The sequence below is a fragment of the Phodopus roborovskii genome, unplaced genomic scaffold (assembly GCF_943737965.1).
Source record: "Phodopus roborovskii unplaced genomic scaffold, PHOROB, whole genome shotgun sequence".
Lineage (NCBI taxonomy): Eukaryota > Metazoa > Chordata > Mammalia > Rodentia > Cricetidae > Phodopus > Phodopus roborovskii.
Window position 1 is genome coordinate 5,485,188 of NW_026126546.1, and position 17,442 is coordinate 5,502,629.

A 17,442-nucleotide genomic window follows, 5' to 3' on the forward strand; every position below is an offset into this window, starting at 1 on the left:
TGTAACTATAGAGAGCTGTACCTTTCTCACATAAACTGGTAGGGACCCACCCCAACAACAAGCAGCAGTCTGTATGAGGAAGGTGGGGTGAGGCGGTCTCCTCTAGATCTTGGTCATGTGGACCTGGAAGAAAGGTGTGCTTGTGTCCTGTGACACAAAAGAGAATGAACCAAACAGAGACTCAGGGGACCAGAGCTCCTGAGCACTGGAAAGCCAATGTCTGTGGTACTGTGTCTATGCTGCAAGTATGTATATATTGCAAGCTGTACGATACAGACAGACAGACAGACAAAGTGGAGCTGGAGGAAAGATGCACCTGACAAGATAATCCCTGGAGCTTCCCCTGGGGTCAGTCCAAGCCCAAGGCCCTGCTGGCCTTCTTGGCATTCAGGAAGTTCTTTTTCCTTCTAGGAGGAACACGCAAGGAGATTTCTGGCTCCTTTGGGCTCCTGAATACAAAGATCTTTTCTCCGGTGTTTAATATGTCCATGGTGTCCAGCCCTGTGATTGGCATGGGTGCCAGTTCCCCCATGGGCTCTAGGGACAGGTGTGGCCAGCTTCCTTTTCCAGGGAACATCACCCTCTCCTGGACAGGCGTGTATACCGTCTTCAATATGCTGCAGAGAGAAGAGACAGTTAGATCCTGTATTCTGGGCCATTCTGACCCTCCTAAGTGTTCTGGCACTTTCCCAGAGAACTCCCCTTTTGGTCCTCAGATCCCAAATAAATGTCATTTCATTTTATTTTTTTAAGGAATCATTTTTGTTTTGTGTGTCTGCATGTGCCATGTTTGTGTGCTGCCCACAGAGATCAGAAAAGGGTGACAGGTCCCCTGGAGCTGGGGTTACAGGCTGTTGTGAACTGCTTGATGTGGGGGCTGGGAATCAAACTCTAGTCCTGTGAAGAGCAATATCTCAGCCACTGTTCTGTTGCTGTGATGAGACGCCATGACCAAGACAATTCTTATAAAAGAAGGTGTTTAATAACGTCACTCCCTGTGACTAAACATTCAAGCCTAAGAGTCTATGGGGGCCATTCTCATTCAGTCAACCACAGAGACCACACTTCACCCACTGAGTCATTTCCCCATCATTATGTACTATATTTAAAACAGTTTTCCTCCCCTTCGACCACTGATTGTCCATAAAATCAGATGAGAGCTACAGTGACATGTACTGCTGGCCACCTTCACCAGCTCATAGTGTGAAAGGTTCAGAAGTCTGGTGAGCCCAGTGTACACTGTTAGCTTGTTGCCCAGGAATATTACACCATGGAAACAGGCAGAGTTCCCTCCATCTCCACGATTCATCTACCAGCTCCCTATTAAACACTTAAAAACCCACCCCACAGAAAACTGCGAGAAGCTGGATAGAATGCAACTGAGACAGAATGCAGCAGGCTTCGAAATTACCCCAGGACAGGTCTGCTGGAATCCTGTCCCTGGAGCCCTGGTTGCCACTGTTGCCATTACAACTGCTCCCGAGAGCCACATGTGGCCTTAAAGCCACAGGACTCTGCCCTGGCCCCTAGCAGTTCGGTGTAAGGCTGTTTCAGTAGGGTTCACCTGGGAAGCTCTTACCTCTCCAGGAGGTGCTGTGCAAGATTGGCTCCACTGACATCACACACCCCTGCTCTGTAGCCTGGGAATCAGTTCTCTCTTACACTGTCTGTTGCTGAAAACTGAGACCAAGGCCTTTCATGACTGCTGCCCACTCTGTACACATCAGTACAGGAAAGTATGAATGCAGGGAGAACACCTTACAACTAAGCAGATCCAAAGTCATTTCTGGTCTGGACTTGAGTTGACGTCTCCTACTGAATATCCTGATCTTATTTCGTGGGTACTGTGTTCCGATATCCAACTGAGGTGGTTTGAAAGAAAATGGCCCCCAAAGGGAGGGACACAATTAGAAGGTGTGGCCTTGGAGGAAGAGTGCAACTGTGGGGGCGGGCTTTGAGGTCTCACTTGCTCAAGCTTCCCTCAGTGTGACAGTCAGTTGACTTCCTGTTGCCTTCAAGATGTAGGTCTTGCAGATATTCCAGCACCAAACCTGCATGTACACTGCGCTGCTCCCCACCATGATGATAATGGACTGAACTGTTGAAACTGTAAGCTGCCACCACAACTAAATTTTTTTCTTTATAAGAGTTACCGTGGTCATGGTGTCTCTTCACAGCAAAACCAAACCAAACCACACCAAAACAAAACACAAAACAAAAAAACCCTAAGACACCAATCTATTGTCAATGGTTCCATGCTTTCCATAGCAGACAATTCATGACACCGAGTCACAGGGCATTCATCGCTGAGAAACTATAAAGGGCATGGATTGGACACCCACCAATTCCAGAGTGATAATCTTTAAGTCATTATGTGTCCAGCTTATGTTACTTTGTGTGTGCACGTGTGTGGTATATGTGCATGTTTCTCTGGGTGTGTACACATGTGTATATGTATGTGGAGGCCTACAATGGCGTACTCACCTACTTTCCACCTTGCTTTTTTTAGGTAGGGTCCCTCATTGAACATGGAACTCACCTATTGGCTAGGTTTGCTGGCCACTGGGTTCCAGCAATCCTCTTGTCCCTGCCTCCCCAGTACTGGGATTGTAGGCCCTTGCCTGCATCTGGGAGGTGGGGATATGAACCCAGGTCCTCATGCCTGCATGACAGGCACCGTACCAACCGAGTTACTGCCCCAGCCTGAGACTGTCATTGCTTTTAAGCAGCTATGCGCCACCTAATGTGACATATTTCCGATCTCCTCTATTTAGAACTGCAGGAGACTCGTGTTCTGTGGTTCTGTGGCAATGCAAAATGGCCTCCTCCTCCCCTCTGAGATCTAAGTGTGCAAGGATCACAGCTAAAAGAGACAGGCACTAGGCAGGAAGAGGCAAGCCTGGAGGTTCGTAGAAGTGGAGAGTGAGTTTGACAGCCCACGGCCAGCGTTCCCCTCCCTAGCTGCTCTACATTGGACCTCCCTAAACTCTGATTTTATCAACTCCACCTTCTGGAAGGTTCAGAGTAACAATCAGTAAAAAGGCTTTGAGAACAGTAAAGTCTGATGAACTCTAAGGAATTTTTTTTTTCTAATTATATCTCATTAAAACCCGCTATTAGCTAAAATAAATATAGTAATTAAAAGGCTAATGAATGTTAGGAGAACATGCTCCTACTGGGAGCTCCAGGCTTGTTTTCAGCTTTTAAACCAAGGCCAAGAACAAAGGTGTGTTTTCTTCAGGGAAAGAACTTTCCCACCTTCCCACACCCTCCCTGGCAATTTGGCCATGCTCCTGCAGCCCCCTCAGCCCCCACACTGCCCCAGCTCCTCACCTCTCCTTCTTTCGGCGGGCCCAGAGCATCCTTTCCAATCCTCGACTCACCAAATCTGTTCTCAGTCTGCTGTCCAAAGCTTGCCACCAGCCCTGGTGTTTTCTGATGCAGGAGGAGGGTGTCAGAGTTTATAAATGAATTAAATCAGATTCTCAAAAAAAAAAAAAAAAAAAAAAAAAAAAAAAAAACCTGTGGAGCTCCATCCCTTCAGGTGGCCTCTGACTGCCACCGGGAGCACTGACAGACTCGCTGGGTCTCAATCTCAAGCCTGGTCCACAAACACTCCCTACCTGGAGGAGGCCACAGACAACATAAATCAGGTGGAGGCAAGCTGTGTAAAGAAGAGAGTCCCGTGGGGGTATTTAAAGGTGTTTACTGACTCCCGTTGCACATTGCGACTTCCCTGAATCCCACATGTCCCTCAGGTCACCTGGTCTCTCCTAGTTGCCAGATTCTACTGAAAACTCAAGACTCTGAGCTGATGTGATGTCCAGGCACCACGGTCCCAAGAGAGACTGCTCCACCCCCCGGCCTGACCAGAAGTTGGGCTAAGAGAGGGAAGGTGCATAGTCTTCTTCAGAGCCCAGCCCTGTCAACCCCTCACACAGCCTTGGAGATAAGTTGTCTCAGAATGCAGTGTGTAGACACCACAGCTACGGAGGAATCAGGAGCCAAGGCCACTCCCACACCCAGGCTTCTGACAAGCTCACATCTAGCCTTCTGCTCACATCCACACCCAGACTTCAGAACACACTCCCAGTAGACCTTGAGCCACACCCAATCCTCCAGCTATACCCATATCCAGTCTTCTTAGTCCACTCAAATCTGACTTGGATAACTGTGTCGGACCCACAGGCACTAGGACGGTGAGTGCGTCTAGTCTCTGAAACGCCTGCCCCGACCCCGCCTTCGCTCACTCTGACCTCTCTTTTTGTCTTCTGCAAACGTAAGCCTTTGATCAAAGTTTATGACTGATGGAAAGACTGTCCCTTTTACCAGGAAAGTAATGTCCCTCAGGACACCTGCTCCAGTAACACTAGGGCCATGTCAATAGTTCTCTAGCTGCCCATCCTAGCTGCCTAAGGATCGTGATTGAGTTTGGGGCTGGGTCTTCCACAACTTTCAATCTGTTTATTCACCTTATGTTCTGGTTCCCATAGACTCTACTTTCCAGTGTCACTGCTGAGAGCTCCCCAAACCTCCTGCCTTCACAGCATGCTTCCTGCTTTTCCTTGTTTAAAAGTGTGCGTGCGTGCGTGCGTGCGTGCGTGCGTGTGTGTGTGTGTGTGTGTGTGTGTGTGTGTGTGTGTGTGTGCATGCTAAGGCGTGCATGTGGAGGTCAGAGGACAACTTTGCAGGAGTTGGTTCTTTCCTTCCATTCCAGGGATGGAACATAGGTTTTCAGACTTGGCTGGGAACCTTGTCTTTTGATGAGCCTTTCCTGACTCGATTCAGACATGGACCATAACTCTAAACAAAAGCCCTTGTGGGTAGGTCTGTGGTGAGAGGGCAATGGGCCCCAACAGCATATCCCAGAACAGGGGACAGTCACGCGCATTATGGCACACTGTTGGTAACATATTGCAGTCACCAAACATAACAATGTCAGTGAGCGACATTATGTTTAAACCCATAAGAACAGCAGGAAATGCATTCTAGTGGCACAAGAACTGGGCAGGAATAAGGAAGTTTGCTGTGTTCCAAGGCCATAAAAGCTGACAGTGAGGATAAGTACTTGGCATCCTCACCAAGCCCAGGCATAAGACCTAAGACGGTTCCACTCACTTTCACTCCGTAAAGGTGGGAAGACAAGAGACATTCAGCAGAAATGGTGCTTTGAAATGTGAACTTGCGTCTTCTCCAGGCATCTTTGGGGTACAGGCTACAGGAGGGGCAACCTTCTCTGTCAGCCCCAGGAGACACTGTGAGGAGCCCTGCAGCTGGGCCCAGACACTGGACACGTGAGGCATGTTAACCACATTCTCCACTAACAACACCTTCAATTTACAATCCATTTATCAGAACATAACCCCATTATGAATTGATGAACAGCCTGTTCACATTAATGTGGGCAAAATATACATGCATGCATGCAAGCGCGCACACCAACACACCTCAGTACGCACCGAAACATACATGTATACATATACACATTCACAAAGCACAGCAGAGAAACACGCTGCCAGGGAAGAAAGATAACCAAATGCTAACACGCACAGCACACTTTCTTCTTTTCCTCTCTATGCACTCTTAATGTCTCCTTAATGGTATGTATAATAAACATTCTGGTCTGCGGAGAAATGTACGGCCCAAAGACTCACTTGAAGTTGGGGACCGACTACTCGGGTCTACTAAGATTTGGGCTCTGAGTGGTGAGGGACTGCTGGGATGGTCCATGGGTGACATCCTTTCCCTCTGCCTCTTACCTGGTCACGCCTGGCTTTCCCAGACCAACCTCCCACCCGGAGCTCACCTCTTCTTGCTCTGCTCAGCCTGCTCCCCGCTGCTGCTGTGCTCTGCTGCGTGGTCTGAGTGCTTTTCCCTGACTGTGTCCAGCAGGGCCAGTAGCGGAGGTTGCGAAGCCACTGGGAGCACCACACTCAGGAGTCGGAGCAGCGTGCTCCCTGGCACCATTGTCATCTTTGAGAGGTACGACACCAGCCTCAGTCCCTATGGGAACACAACAGGGAAGAACTAAAGCCCTGGCTCTCTCCAGACCTGCAGGGCAGCAATATCTAATTCATGACAATCTCAAGGTTTTTGTTGTCCTGGGGCAATAAATATTTCAGTGGCTCAGCCCAGTAAACATTCTGAATTCACAAAGCTGTCAAAAGAATGTCTGTGGTCAGCAGCAGCCTTGGCATCCACAATGTCCCTAACAGCTCACCCACCCCTCCCAGGTTAGCTCACTGAAGCAAGCCAGAACCACGGCACAAGAGGCCGAGCATATATCAGGACAATCAGGCATGTTTTTCCATTCCCTGCTCCACTTCTGGGAGGCCCTTTGGATGGTGTAAGCTCTGGGAATAGCTGAGTGTCCCTATGCCAGTGGATGATTAGAGCTACTGATGCACTAGCACGTGAAATGACACTCAGCCATGAAAAGGAAGGGCTACTGAGCTCAAGGGCTACACGATGGGTTGAAATGGTATATTTCCACAGGATGCAGGCGGTGCAGTACCATACAGGGATCACCGTAGCTGGACGTGGAGGAAAGGTGCAGAATGGAGCCATGGCTGCTGAGGTGGGGAATGGTGAGTGAGGAGGTGGTGGCTGTGAAATAACACATAGGGAGGGTCTCAGCTGGGTCGGACCATTCTGCATCCTTGTTGTGGTGACAAGAAATCTCTGTGATAACAGGACAGAAAGCCGCACGAACAGTTCATACCAGGTTTAATATGGTTCCGGGCAAACCCAAGGAAACAAGAAATGAAAGATGGATGGTGTAACTTTCTATACCCTAACATGTCCAAACGATTTCAAAATGAAAGGCTTAAAAATGTACCAACTCTGTACCGGTCAAGCCCTTTGCCGAGTGCCCAGCCTCACCGAACCGGATGCTAAGTTCTTGGGCCATATGTTCATTCCTCCTTATGCCTCAAATCCCTCATCTGTAAAATGAGACTGTGAGACTGCCAATACTGTTGTTGCAAAGGGTTCAGTGAGGACACAGACAGCTGGGCTTTGTCCAGTGAGGTGGCACATCACTATACTCCCAGCACTCAGGAGGTGAGATGAGACGGGGTTGCCATGAGTTTAAGTTTGAGTAATGTCTTGCCCCCACTCAAAAAAAAAACAAAAACAAAAAAAGAGTGAAAGCCACCAAGACCCAAATAAAAGTCTCTCCTCTCTTGCAGGGTGGCCATTGTTAGCCCTTGGCCAATCAGTGCCCTTCCCTGGGATTTTACATGGCAATACCTGGGGGGGGGGTGAGGTGGGGATTTCAGTGTCCAGCAAAGCAGGGTAGGGATGTGGGGAGTCTGAGGTCAGGGCTGCCAGAGCCTGATCTATGTGTGGAGAACGTTCACGAGAGGGCAGAATGAAGAAAGGAGAAGACGGAGGGTCCACTGTGTCTGCTCTGCTGTGGGGAAGGACTGTGGCTGTTATGAGAGCCACTGTTATAACGTAGTGTGTAGACAACATTAACAAAAGACGTCTGTACACACCAGGCAGACACAGCCATCTGAGGCTTCACTATAAACGGGACATGTTTGGCAGTAAGGGGACTTTGTCTTGTCCTGGGGACAAAAGGCTTAACATCATAGCTGTCATCATTAGCATGCCTTCTGGACCTGGGCTGACATGAACCTGCATCAAGGCCAATCCCCATCAGACATAGGGAAGATGTCTGTTCTGAGAAAGGAAAAATGTCCACCAATAGGGGCAGGCCCTCTCACCTGGCTGCACAGACTGGCCATGGTGTCAGCCTCCATGCTTTCCAGAGAATCTTCCAGCACCGCACTGTTCTGACGCTCGTCTCTCACCCTAGAGTGTAGAGAAAGTCCAGAGGTTCAGCCAAGCCAAGGGGACCTGATGGGTCCACACCTGACACTAAAGCACCTGGGGCCCACACCTGACACTAAAGCACCTGGGGCCCACACCTGACACTAAAGCACCTGGGTCCACACCTGACACTAAAGCACCTGGGTCCACACCTGACACTAAAGCACCTGGGTCCACACCTGACACTAAAGCACCTGGGTCCACACCTCACACTAAAGCACCTGGGTCCACACCTGACACTAAAGCACCTGGGGTCCACACCTGACACTAAAGCACCTGGGTCCACACCTCACACTAAAGCACCTGGGTCCACACCTCACACTAAAGCACCTGGGTCCACACCTGACACTAAAGCACCTGGGGTCCACACCTCACACTAAAGCACCTGGGTCCACACCTGACACTAAAGCACCTGGGGTCCACACCTCACACTAAAGCACCTGGGGTCCACACCTGACACTAAAGCACCTGGGGTCCACACCTGACACTAAAGCACCTGGGTCCACACCTGACACTAAAGCACCTGGGTTCACACCTGACACTAAAGCACCTGGGGTCCACACCTGACACTAAAGCACCTGGGGCCCACACCTGACACTAAAGCACCTGGGGTCCACACCTGACACTAAGGCACCTGGGGTCCACACCTCACACTAAAGCACCTGGGTCCACACCTCACACTAAAGCACCTGGGTCCACACCTGACACTAAAGCACCTGGGGTCCATGCCTCACACTAAAGCACCTGGGTCCACACCTCACACTAAAGCACCTGGGTCCACACCTGACACTAAAGCACCTGGGTCCACACCTGACACTAAAGCACCTGGGGTCCACACCTGACACTAAAGCACCTGGGTCCACACCTGACACTAAAGCACCTGGGGTCCACACCTCACACTAAAGCACCTGGGGTCCACACCTGCTTCTGCCCTTTACTGAAGCAAAGCCAAAGTCACAGATGGCCACAGACATCCCTACTTTGGTGGCAAGGCCGTCTGCCACCTTGTGACAAGAGCTTGCTGTACCCCCAATGTGGGTTCAGTGTCAAAGGTGAGGCCACTGATTGGCCCCACAATCTTAGCGGCTATCACAACCCAAGGCTTGAGCAGGCACAACTCAAACCCTGACTTGTGCAGATTCCCACAGGGAAGAGAGAACATGACAATAATAATAAAACATTTAAAAGCCCCTAGATAAATCAACTTATGCCTCCCTGGCAGACGCTCAGCCCCTTTGTCTGTTAATTCCAGGCGATGAATCTGCACTTTGATGTCGAGTTTACCGGGGAGACAAACTCAAACAAAATCGGTGTAATCTCCCCACCCAGAAACCAAGTGGAGTGCTTCCTCCTGTTAATTTGTATACTTCTACAAACCAGTCAATGTGTGCTGTATACAGTCTCTATCTGCCGCTTTACACATAGATAGCATCGTCTCAGTGGGGAGTTAGAGAGCTGTAGGAAATGGTGTTACTCCGGGAGCACGGAATGCCACGGGCAAAAGCTAATTGTCTGATGTTAATTGTGAAAGAGCAAAGAAAAACAAGGTGGAGAGCTGTCTGTTTTGTAGCGCCACAGAAGCAGGGTTAAAACTGTAGCTCCGGGGATGCGGACAGACACCTTTCTGTGACAGCACTATTCCTGGCTTTGCTGCTGTGCCATGACACTGAGGTGTTAGTTACCAGGTGGGGACGCGGGGTAGGGACTCGTGGGACCTCTAACAGCCTCACCGTTTCTTGTAAGCTTATAATTATTTGAAAATAAAAAAAAGTTAAAAAGGGCCTATTGAGATAGTGGCTTAGCAGGTAAAGGCACCAACCCTGGAGACCCAAGTTCAATCCCCAGGACCTACAAGGCAGAAGCAGAGAACCAGCTCCAGAAAGCTGTCCTCTGTTCTCCACACAAGTGCAGTGGCCCACACATCGTGCATACACGCACTCAAAAGATTAAATAAAATGCTTTTTAAAAGTTCAAAATATTGTGAGTAAACCTCAATGATATTAAAAAAACAATAAATTATATAGAAGAGATCAGAGGAGAAAGCTGGCATCCTTCAACAACAGCAGCTTGTACGGAGCATGGGGATGTCATCTAAGGCAGGAAGATGAGAGGCAATCAGACCCCTCCGCCACACCCAGAGTGTAAACCATCCACCTACCTCTGCTGTTGCTGTTCCAGTAGCTTCTGGCCCTTGTTCAGGGCCTGCCGCAGCATGGCAGAGACTTGCCTTTCAGGATCCATCTCCCCAGGTTCGCCCAGCCCGGGGCCCTCAGCCGTCGTCCACCGCTGCCAGCTCTCCAGGACCTGCTGTTGCTCAGAAGTTTCCTGCTGCACCAGCCGCTCCTCCAGCTTCCTCTCCAGTTCCTGCAGCTCCTGCAGATGAAGGAGAAGGGCTGAGTCCCACTAATGCCAGATTGGCAAGAGTCACAGAGGTCACTGAGGCAACATTATAAGTATCTTTGTAGCTGTGTCTCAGAGAAGTCAGGATGGCTGACCCTCTGTGGTTGAACATCCCTGAAGCTGAAGTTAGGATCTTGTCAGATCAGAAAGGAAAGGACAGTCTACTTTCCCAATGGCCACCTATGTGTGCTTATGAAGGGCCTGCGTTCTCAGGAGTATGACAAGTATGATATCATTTTTGTTGCGGATTTGTGCCTCCCCACCATCCCGAGACTTTTCTAGAAGAGCATGGGAAATCTGATCCACTGTATTTTGAGACATCGCATGCTATGACTACACCACCCACCTCATAAGTGTTCATAAAAATATCTTTTAAACCCACAACCCAGAATCCTCAGAGATGCTATTCCCAGCTTTGGAATAGCCTACTCTAATCTCTTTTGAGTTCGTGCTTTGCTTTGTTAAATGCATTTCTGCTTAACCTTCTGAGCCTCTGGATTGAATTCCTTCAGGAAGTTAAGACTTGGGGACCTCAGTAACAGTGTTTCATAAGTGGCTGCTTCTGTGCCTCTCACCTGGTCATATAAATGTCACGGGGTGGCTCTAAGCTTCAGACACTGCACAAAGTGCCCTAGACTTAGTGACAGCTCAGTGAATGTTGGCTGATTGAAACACCACTTTTGCTTTTGATCTCACGGTGCCTTAGAGCAGTGATTCTGAGTGGCAGGGTTGGAAGTGTGACAACTCAGGCAGAATCATCCACCAGAGTGACTGGGGCACCAGGACAGTAAAGCATAGGAAGACTCGGCAAGTGACACTGAGCTGCAAATACAGCAGGGGCCTTAGTCTGGGGTTACTCCTCTTCTGAGCAACCCCATCCTGTTTAAACTTGCTCAGCCTTGCCATGCGGTCCCGCTGCACCTTCCTATAATCCAATTTCACAAAAGGAGTCTAAATTGTTCACTGAATGAGATGCCCGCCAAGGACTCTCCTTAGGAATTGTTTCTTCCAAAGCTTTTCATTTCATGCTTTTTAAATTCTCCAAATGCTCAACAGCTTAGAAGCTCATTACCAACGGGAAAGTGCTTGGCACAGAGCGATCATGCTACAGAATGAAGAGCCTTGAAGAGAGCGGAGCAGGCTGCCTTCTGTTCCCATGCAACCCAGGCAGGTGCAGCTCATCCACCATCTCACCGTCAGCTCAAGAATGTGTGATCTGATTCTAATGTAGGGCATGTGGGCTCTCCCCTTGCAGGCAACTGTGATGTGACGCTCTGACGTTGCTCAAGAGCTCTGAGATGAAATGGGAAGGGCAGGTGTGTCCCAGGGATAGTAGGATAGTAGAAGAGCGGCATCTGAGGGGAATAGTTCTGGCCCAAAGGAGCATCTCAGACACTCAGATGTCTCAGTGTCTCAATGTCTAGACTCCCTGAAAGACCTTGGCTTTCCATTTTATAGGGGGCTAGGTTTTGGACTTTTGTTTTTTTTGACACAGATTCTCACTGAGTAGCCTCATTGTCCTGGAACTACTTATGTAGACTAGGCTGGCCTTGATCTCACAGAGATAGGACTGCCTCTGCCTTCCAGATGCTGGGATTAAAGGTGGGTGCCAGCATGCCTGGCTGCCTTCCCATCTTAAAGGCTCATTTCCTATAACTGGAATTTGGGGCACTGGTCCATCTCCATGACAGTCACCTCCAAGTGAAGCACTCGTTGAATGTTTTGATAGACGCTCTGGGGAGGCTTCCTCCTGCCACTAACATTCTGAGCATCTGGAATGGGCGCTATCTCTGTCTGTGACTAAATGGTCACGTGAGCTGTTTCCTCCCCTTTAACCTGTTAAGCAAGGGAGTTTTGTAAACCAATGTCCTCGTGTTAAACTCCTGGGAAGTCCTTATATTCCTGGGGAAGCAAAAACAAAACAAAACAAAAACAAAAAACCCTGCCTGTCCATGATAGATTAATTATTCTAATAGATGGATTGGTTAAGTTAGCTGCTATTTTGCACACAAAGTTTACAACTGTGTTCACAACTGCAGTTCTGTCAGGTACCACCTGGGTCTCCTGTGATATGAGGATGACAAAACAAGGTGAACGTTCTAGTGTCGGGGATGATGGGAGCACAAGCCTGGTGATGTCTTCAGTAAGAAAGGCCCTCAAAGGCTCATATGATGAACACTTGATCCTTGTCTGATGGAACTGTAGAGGAAGGATTAGGAGGCATGGCCTTGTCAGAGGAGAGGTAGGCTTTGGGGTTTCCAAAGACTCATACAACAGCAGCCCAGTCTGATGAGAGATGACGTGGACCTATGGACAGTGACCTCAGCTGTAGACTAGCTCAGCTCAGTGGATCCTCGCCTGGGGCAGGGGGAGGAGTATAAGGGTTACCCCTTCCTGAAATAAAGTAAGCTCGTTGTTACAACTTGTTCCTGGTGTCTGTGTTGTTAGTGTCATGTCTACTTTCCCCCACCCGCTAGGGACACCCATTGGGACCCTGTAACATACAGGTTCACTTCTTTCTACCCTAAATTTAAAAAGACAAAAGTGGAACATTACAGAAGAACTTCCAGTGGCTGACCAGGCAAGATGTCTCTGTCATTTCTAGAGTTTATATATTATCCGTCTGTGGTCTTATCTTACCGGAGGGGGTGGGGGGGCGGCGGGTCTGCTCTCTCCAATCTCTCCATGTTGACTCCTCCTTACTACTTCCTCTCTCCTCCTTGTCTCCTAGTCCCACCTATCTTGCTTTCCTATTGGCCAATGATGCTTTTTTCATTAACCAGTATGAGAAACATATTTACAGAATGACATCACCCATCACAAAAGGGTTTTATTCTCTCAAAATTTCATGCCCTTATTTGTGTATATATATTTTGATCATATCCATCCACCACCTACCTCTCTCCAATTCCCCTTAGTGCCCCCCACATCGTCTTTTTCTCAGCTTCAGGCCCTTTAAATATACATACATACATACATACATACATACATACATACATATCCTTAGTTATGATCATTTTTTCTCTGATACAAATTTAAGACATAAATTTCTTTCTAAAACTTTCACAAAATGAGCACATTTTGATACATCATAGATACATCTTTATTAAAAAAACTCTATATATTTTGAACTCTTTTACTTCTTTGACTATGGAACTATTTAGAGATATATTTTAAATTTTTCAAAGTTTGGATTTTTTTTAATAGTTTTCTCTTAACAGATTTGAGTTTAGTTGTCCCTTGGTCAAAAGAGGTCACTATTGACATCCCATGGTCAGGTACTGGAACATCTATGAAGTGTGCTGTAAAGTGTATCTGCTACTTGCTGGCTGTGGTTTATATGTGTGTGTCAGAGAGCCCCCTCAGCCTCAACAGTCTATCTACACCATCACTGTGCTTTGGAAGCTCAGCCTGTCATGCTGCCTCTCAGAACCGAAGTTTTCCACTTCGATGACTGTGGCAATTTGAATGAAAATGGACTTTAGAGTCTCATAGGGAATGGCACTCTCAGGAGGTATGGCCTTGTTGGAGGAAGTGTGTTACTGAGGGCAGGGTTTGAGGTCCCAGATGCTCAAGGCAGACATAGAGACTCACTCTCTTCCTGATGCCTACCAATCCATGTTTAGAGCTTCCAGCTACCTCTCTAGCACCATGTCTGCCTATATGTTGCTAAGCTTCCTATAGGACAATAATGGACCAAAGCTCTGAACTGTAAGTCAGCCCCAATTAAATGTTTTCCTTTATAAGAGTTGCTATGGTCATAGTGTCTCTTCACAGCAATAGAATCCCAAACTAAGATCATGGTCTAGCAAGTTTATTTTTGTTATTTTGAGTCTTTTATGAAGTACATGCAAGTTTAGAATTGTGCATTTGCTCCAAGTAGGTAAATTAAACTAAGAATCACTTTTACATTAGCTTTAATTTCTTTAACAAATTTATGTAATTTCTTATGTAATTCTGTATGTCAGATTTACTTTACATCCTGGCTGAAAATCTGAATGCATTTTAGTGTATTCGGTGATCTTAATGTCATTATTTGGGCTTCTCCTGTGCCTAAGTCATCTTGACTGGCTCATGTGTGACTTCTATTTATTTTTCCCTCAAGGGTTTGTGATCATCTGAACTTAGCCTGTGGAAATCCTAAGGTCCCATAGAGAATGTTCTTGCCTGGAGATGATGCCTTTGGGCAGGGACAGTCAAGTGACCTAGAACAGTTTCAACTTTGTTTATCACCCTGAAGATACCCTTCATGAGTTCACTGTGGTCCTTCTGGATACCTTCCACATGGTAGTAGAGCATGGGTTTAAACTTCACAGTTACGGTCTGCCCTATCCCTATAGCAGGCTGAACACATCCCTCCCTTGGTGTATTACCTCACCGGAAATCCACAGTCTCATTTCTTCATCCCCTCCAACAAAGTTGCTCCTTAAATTGCTGGGTCTGAGGCTCAGCAGCAGTGTCAGCCTCTGGTTGGCTATCTGACTTCTCTGTGAGCCCAGCCTGCTCTAGGACAGCTCAGCTCATGGAATACCTCCAGGAGGTCATGAAGCAGGAGAAAGCATGTGCATTTTATGTGTGGGGCTAGAATATCTATAATAAACCCACTTCCATACTAACCTTGATTAATTAAATCTTACAGGACAGGATACACACAGATCTACTGAAAATAGTCCCGGGTCCTTTGGCGTCCATGGCCATTTGCACCACTTTAAAGAAATCACGGTTGACGACCTTCGCAAACTCAACAGGGCTTGCCTAAGATCTATGAACCTGACATGTCTGTCAAGGTCAGAAACAGATTTGGCTTCCGGCCTCATTCAATGGCCATTCTGACCCACAAGGAGACATCTGCCAAGTGCACACTCTCTTTGCCTGGGAATTGAGACTAACAGCAGCACAGCTCAGCAGTCACCCGAGACAGTGTGTGACTGAGAGCTGAACCATAGGACAGTGCAAGACTACAATCTGTGACCGATCCTGCCTAAAGGATAACATTAGGAAGCACAATTAGGTAAGGAACTGTCAGCAGGACCACAGCGGTCACATCTTAGCACTCGCCTGCCTGCCCAGGGCCTCAGTAAGAGAAAGATTTTCCCTCCCTGGAAGCTGTTATGGTAATCCATAGACTTAAAAACAAACCCCACACATACTCTCAACCCTCAACAGAGAAAGGAGCTGCCTTTCCCTGTAGATGGTGATTCACGATGAGACCCGCAATTGGCATTGAAAGAGAGATTCTAGAATTCTCCAGCCTAAATGGGACATCTGTATCATACCCATCCTCCAGAGACTCTGGGACCATTTCGGAAGAGGAGGCTGCGAGACTGCAAGTCCCAGGAAAGTGGTAGATAAATACAAGGACAGAATACTCCACACACAATAGGGAAGCTGCACGCATGACCTCACAATGATCGTGGCGACACTCATAAGGCCCAAGAAAACTCAAACTAGATGAAATCCTGTCGTGGGCAGAAGAATTTGCCAGAAGTCCCATCCCTAGCAGAGTAGCTATTGCAATGAATAGCTGCAGAGAGAAGGGGAATCTCTCTTCTTAAAGGTGTGGCCCCTGGTAAGTTGACCATACTGCAGTAGAGAGCCACACATCTAAGAGTATATGGGAAGCACAAACTATACTTGGGAGTTTAAAAAAAAAAAAAAAAAAAAAAGGACACAAATTTGGGAGAGTAGAGAAGGGAGGAGTTGGAGGGGTGGTGAAGATGATCAAAAGACACTGTATGAAATTCTCAAAGGATTAATAAAATATGAGGGGAAAGTCTACATGTAGGTGCTAGAGCATGTACTGCTCTGTGAGGATCTGAGTTCAGTTCCCAGCGCCTACTTCTGGCAGCTCACAACTGTCTGAAACTCTAGCTTCCGGTGAGACAATACCCGTCAGGCCTCTACGCTCACCTCATGTGCACAGACTCACACAAAACATATAGTTAAAAAATAGAATAAAATATATTTCATAAACCTGCATATAAAGGACCTAATATTGGTCCCCAGAACAGCTTTACCAGAGCTTTTGGTCCATGGAGACAGTTCTTCAGCCTGAAAGAACATAGTGTGTGGGAGTGACTGCATTATTAAAAATCAAACACCCAGCCCGAGACACGGCTGCATTTGATGTGCCCTAACTGAAAGATGCATGATGAGTTTCCACAGAACACAAAGAAATGCTCCCAACTAGGACTCACGTCTGGGATGTAAGAGGCAATCTTTCCCCAGAGTGTGGGGATTCAGAGGGTGTCTGCTCAGAGACAAGAGCCAGAGCTGGGGCAGGGCTGGTTAGGGCATAGTGCCCTTGTATAATTAGTAAGTCACCTCACTTGGTCCCCACTTCACACACAGGACATGTGGTAGAAACCTATTCCATGGCAAACAAAACACCATGCACCTCAGGGAGCCGATGGTGTAGGTACCCTCTCCTACCCTAACCCACTCACCGGGCTGTGGGACTCCAGGATCTGCACACAGGCTGACTTGGTCAGTGTCTCGGATTCACTGAGCTCCTCCAGCAGCAGGTCTTGAATGGTAAGCAAGGCCGTGTAGACAGAGAGGGTCTCAGCAGCCCGGGCCACCTTCTGGAACTGCAGGGCCACAAGTGACTCAGCAAAGTGGGCCTCCTGGGCCTCCAGCCTCTGCACTCGCTCATGGAGCAATTCCCCTCGAACCTGGTGAAGGAAACAGAACCAGAGGATCTGAGGGGCTGTGGGAGACGAGAGTCCACTGCCGCCTAGACATGCGTGCTGAGGATCCCAGAGACCCTGGCCAGAAGACAGCAGCCTGAGTCTCTGCTGGGAGCAAGGCAAGGTCTGGGCTGTTGAAGACACCAGGTTCAATGCCTTTCATTGTCTCTGTGTATTGTCAGAGCACCAAGGCAAACACAACACTCCCAGGTTCTCAGGATCGTACACTAGACCCAATCTCTATACAGTCTAGAGAACCAGGTATCCATCATGGATGGGTTTCCAAGGTAACTGAAACTAAATAGGTAGAGGCCAATAGCCAACCAAAGAAGACGGACTGCTCTGCCAGAGTCTGGAAAGCTTTCCCTGAAACTTTGGGCTTCTCTGTCTCTGAGGTCCCTTCCCACCTTCTATCATCATGTGGCTGTCTGCTGACCTCCACTACTGAACCTACTTGCTTCCTTGGACCCTAATTTAAAGGGCACAGATTTCTATCCTGTCTTTTTAATTAACCAAT

General features: G+C 48.0%; 1 protein-coding gene across 1 annotated transcript in view; it reads right to left on the reverse strand.

Moving 5' to 3' along the window:
• Positions 1-238: 238 nt before the first annotated feature.
• Positions 239-17,442, reverse strand: part of Evc2 (EvC ciliary complex subunit 2) — an 81,977-nt gene continuing 64,773 nt past the window's right edge. Inside the window, exons 15-20 of the mRNA XM_051200259.1 lie at positions 16,683-16,910; positions 9,995-10,209; positions 7,731-7,818; positions 5,807-6,003; positions 3,334-3,435; positions 239-617 (exon numbers count right to left, since the gene is read on the reverse strand). Of these exons, the coding sequence (XP_051056216.1) occupies positions 350-617; positions 3,334-3,435; positions 5,807-6,003; positions 7,731-7,818; positions 9,995-10,209; positions 16,683-16,910 (1,098 nt within the window). The 3' untranslated portion in view covers positions 239-349. The remainder of the gene's footprint in view (positions 618-3,333; positions 3,436-5,806; positions 6,004-7,730; positions 7,819-9,994; positions 10,210-16,682; positions 16,911-17,442) is intronic.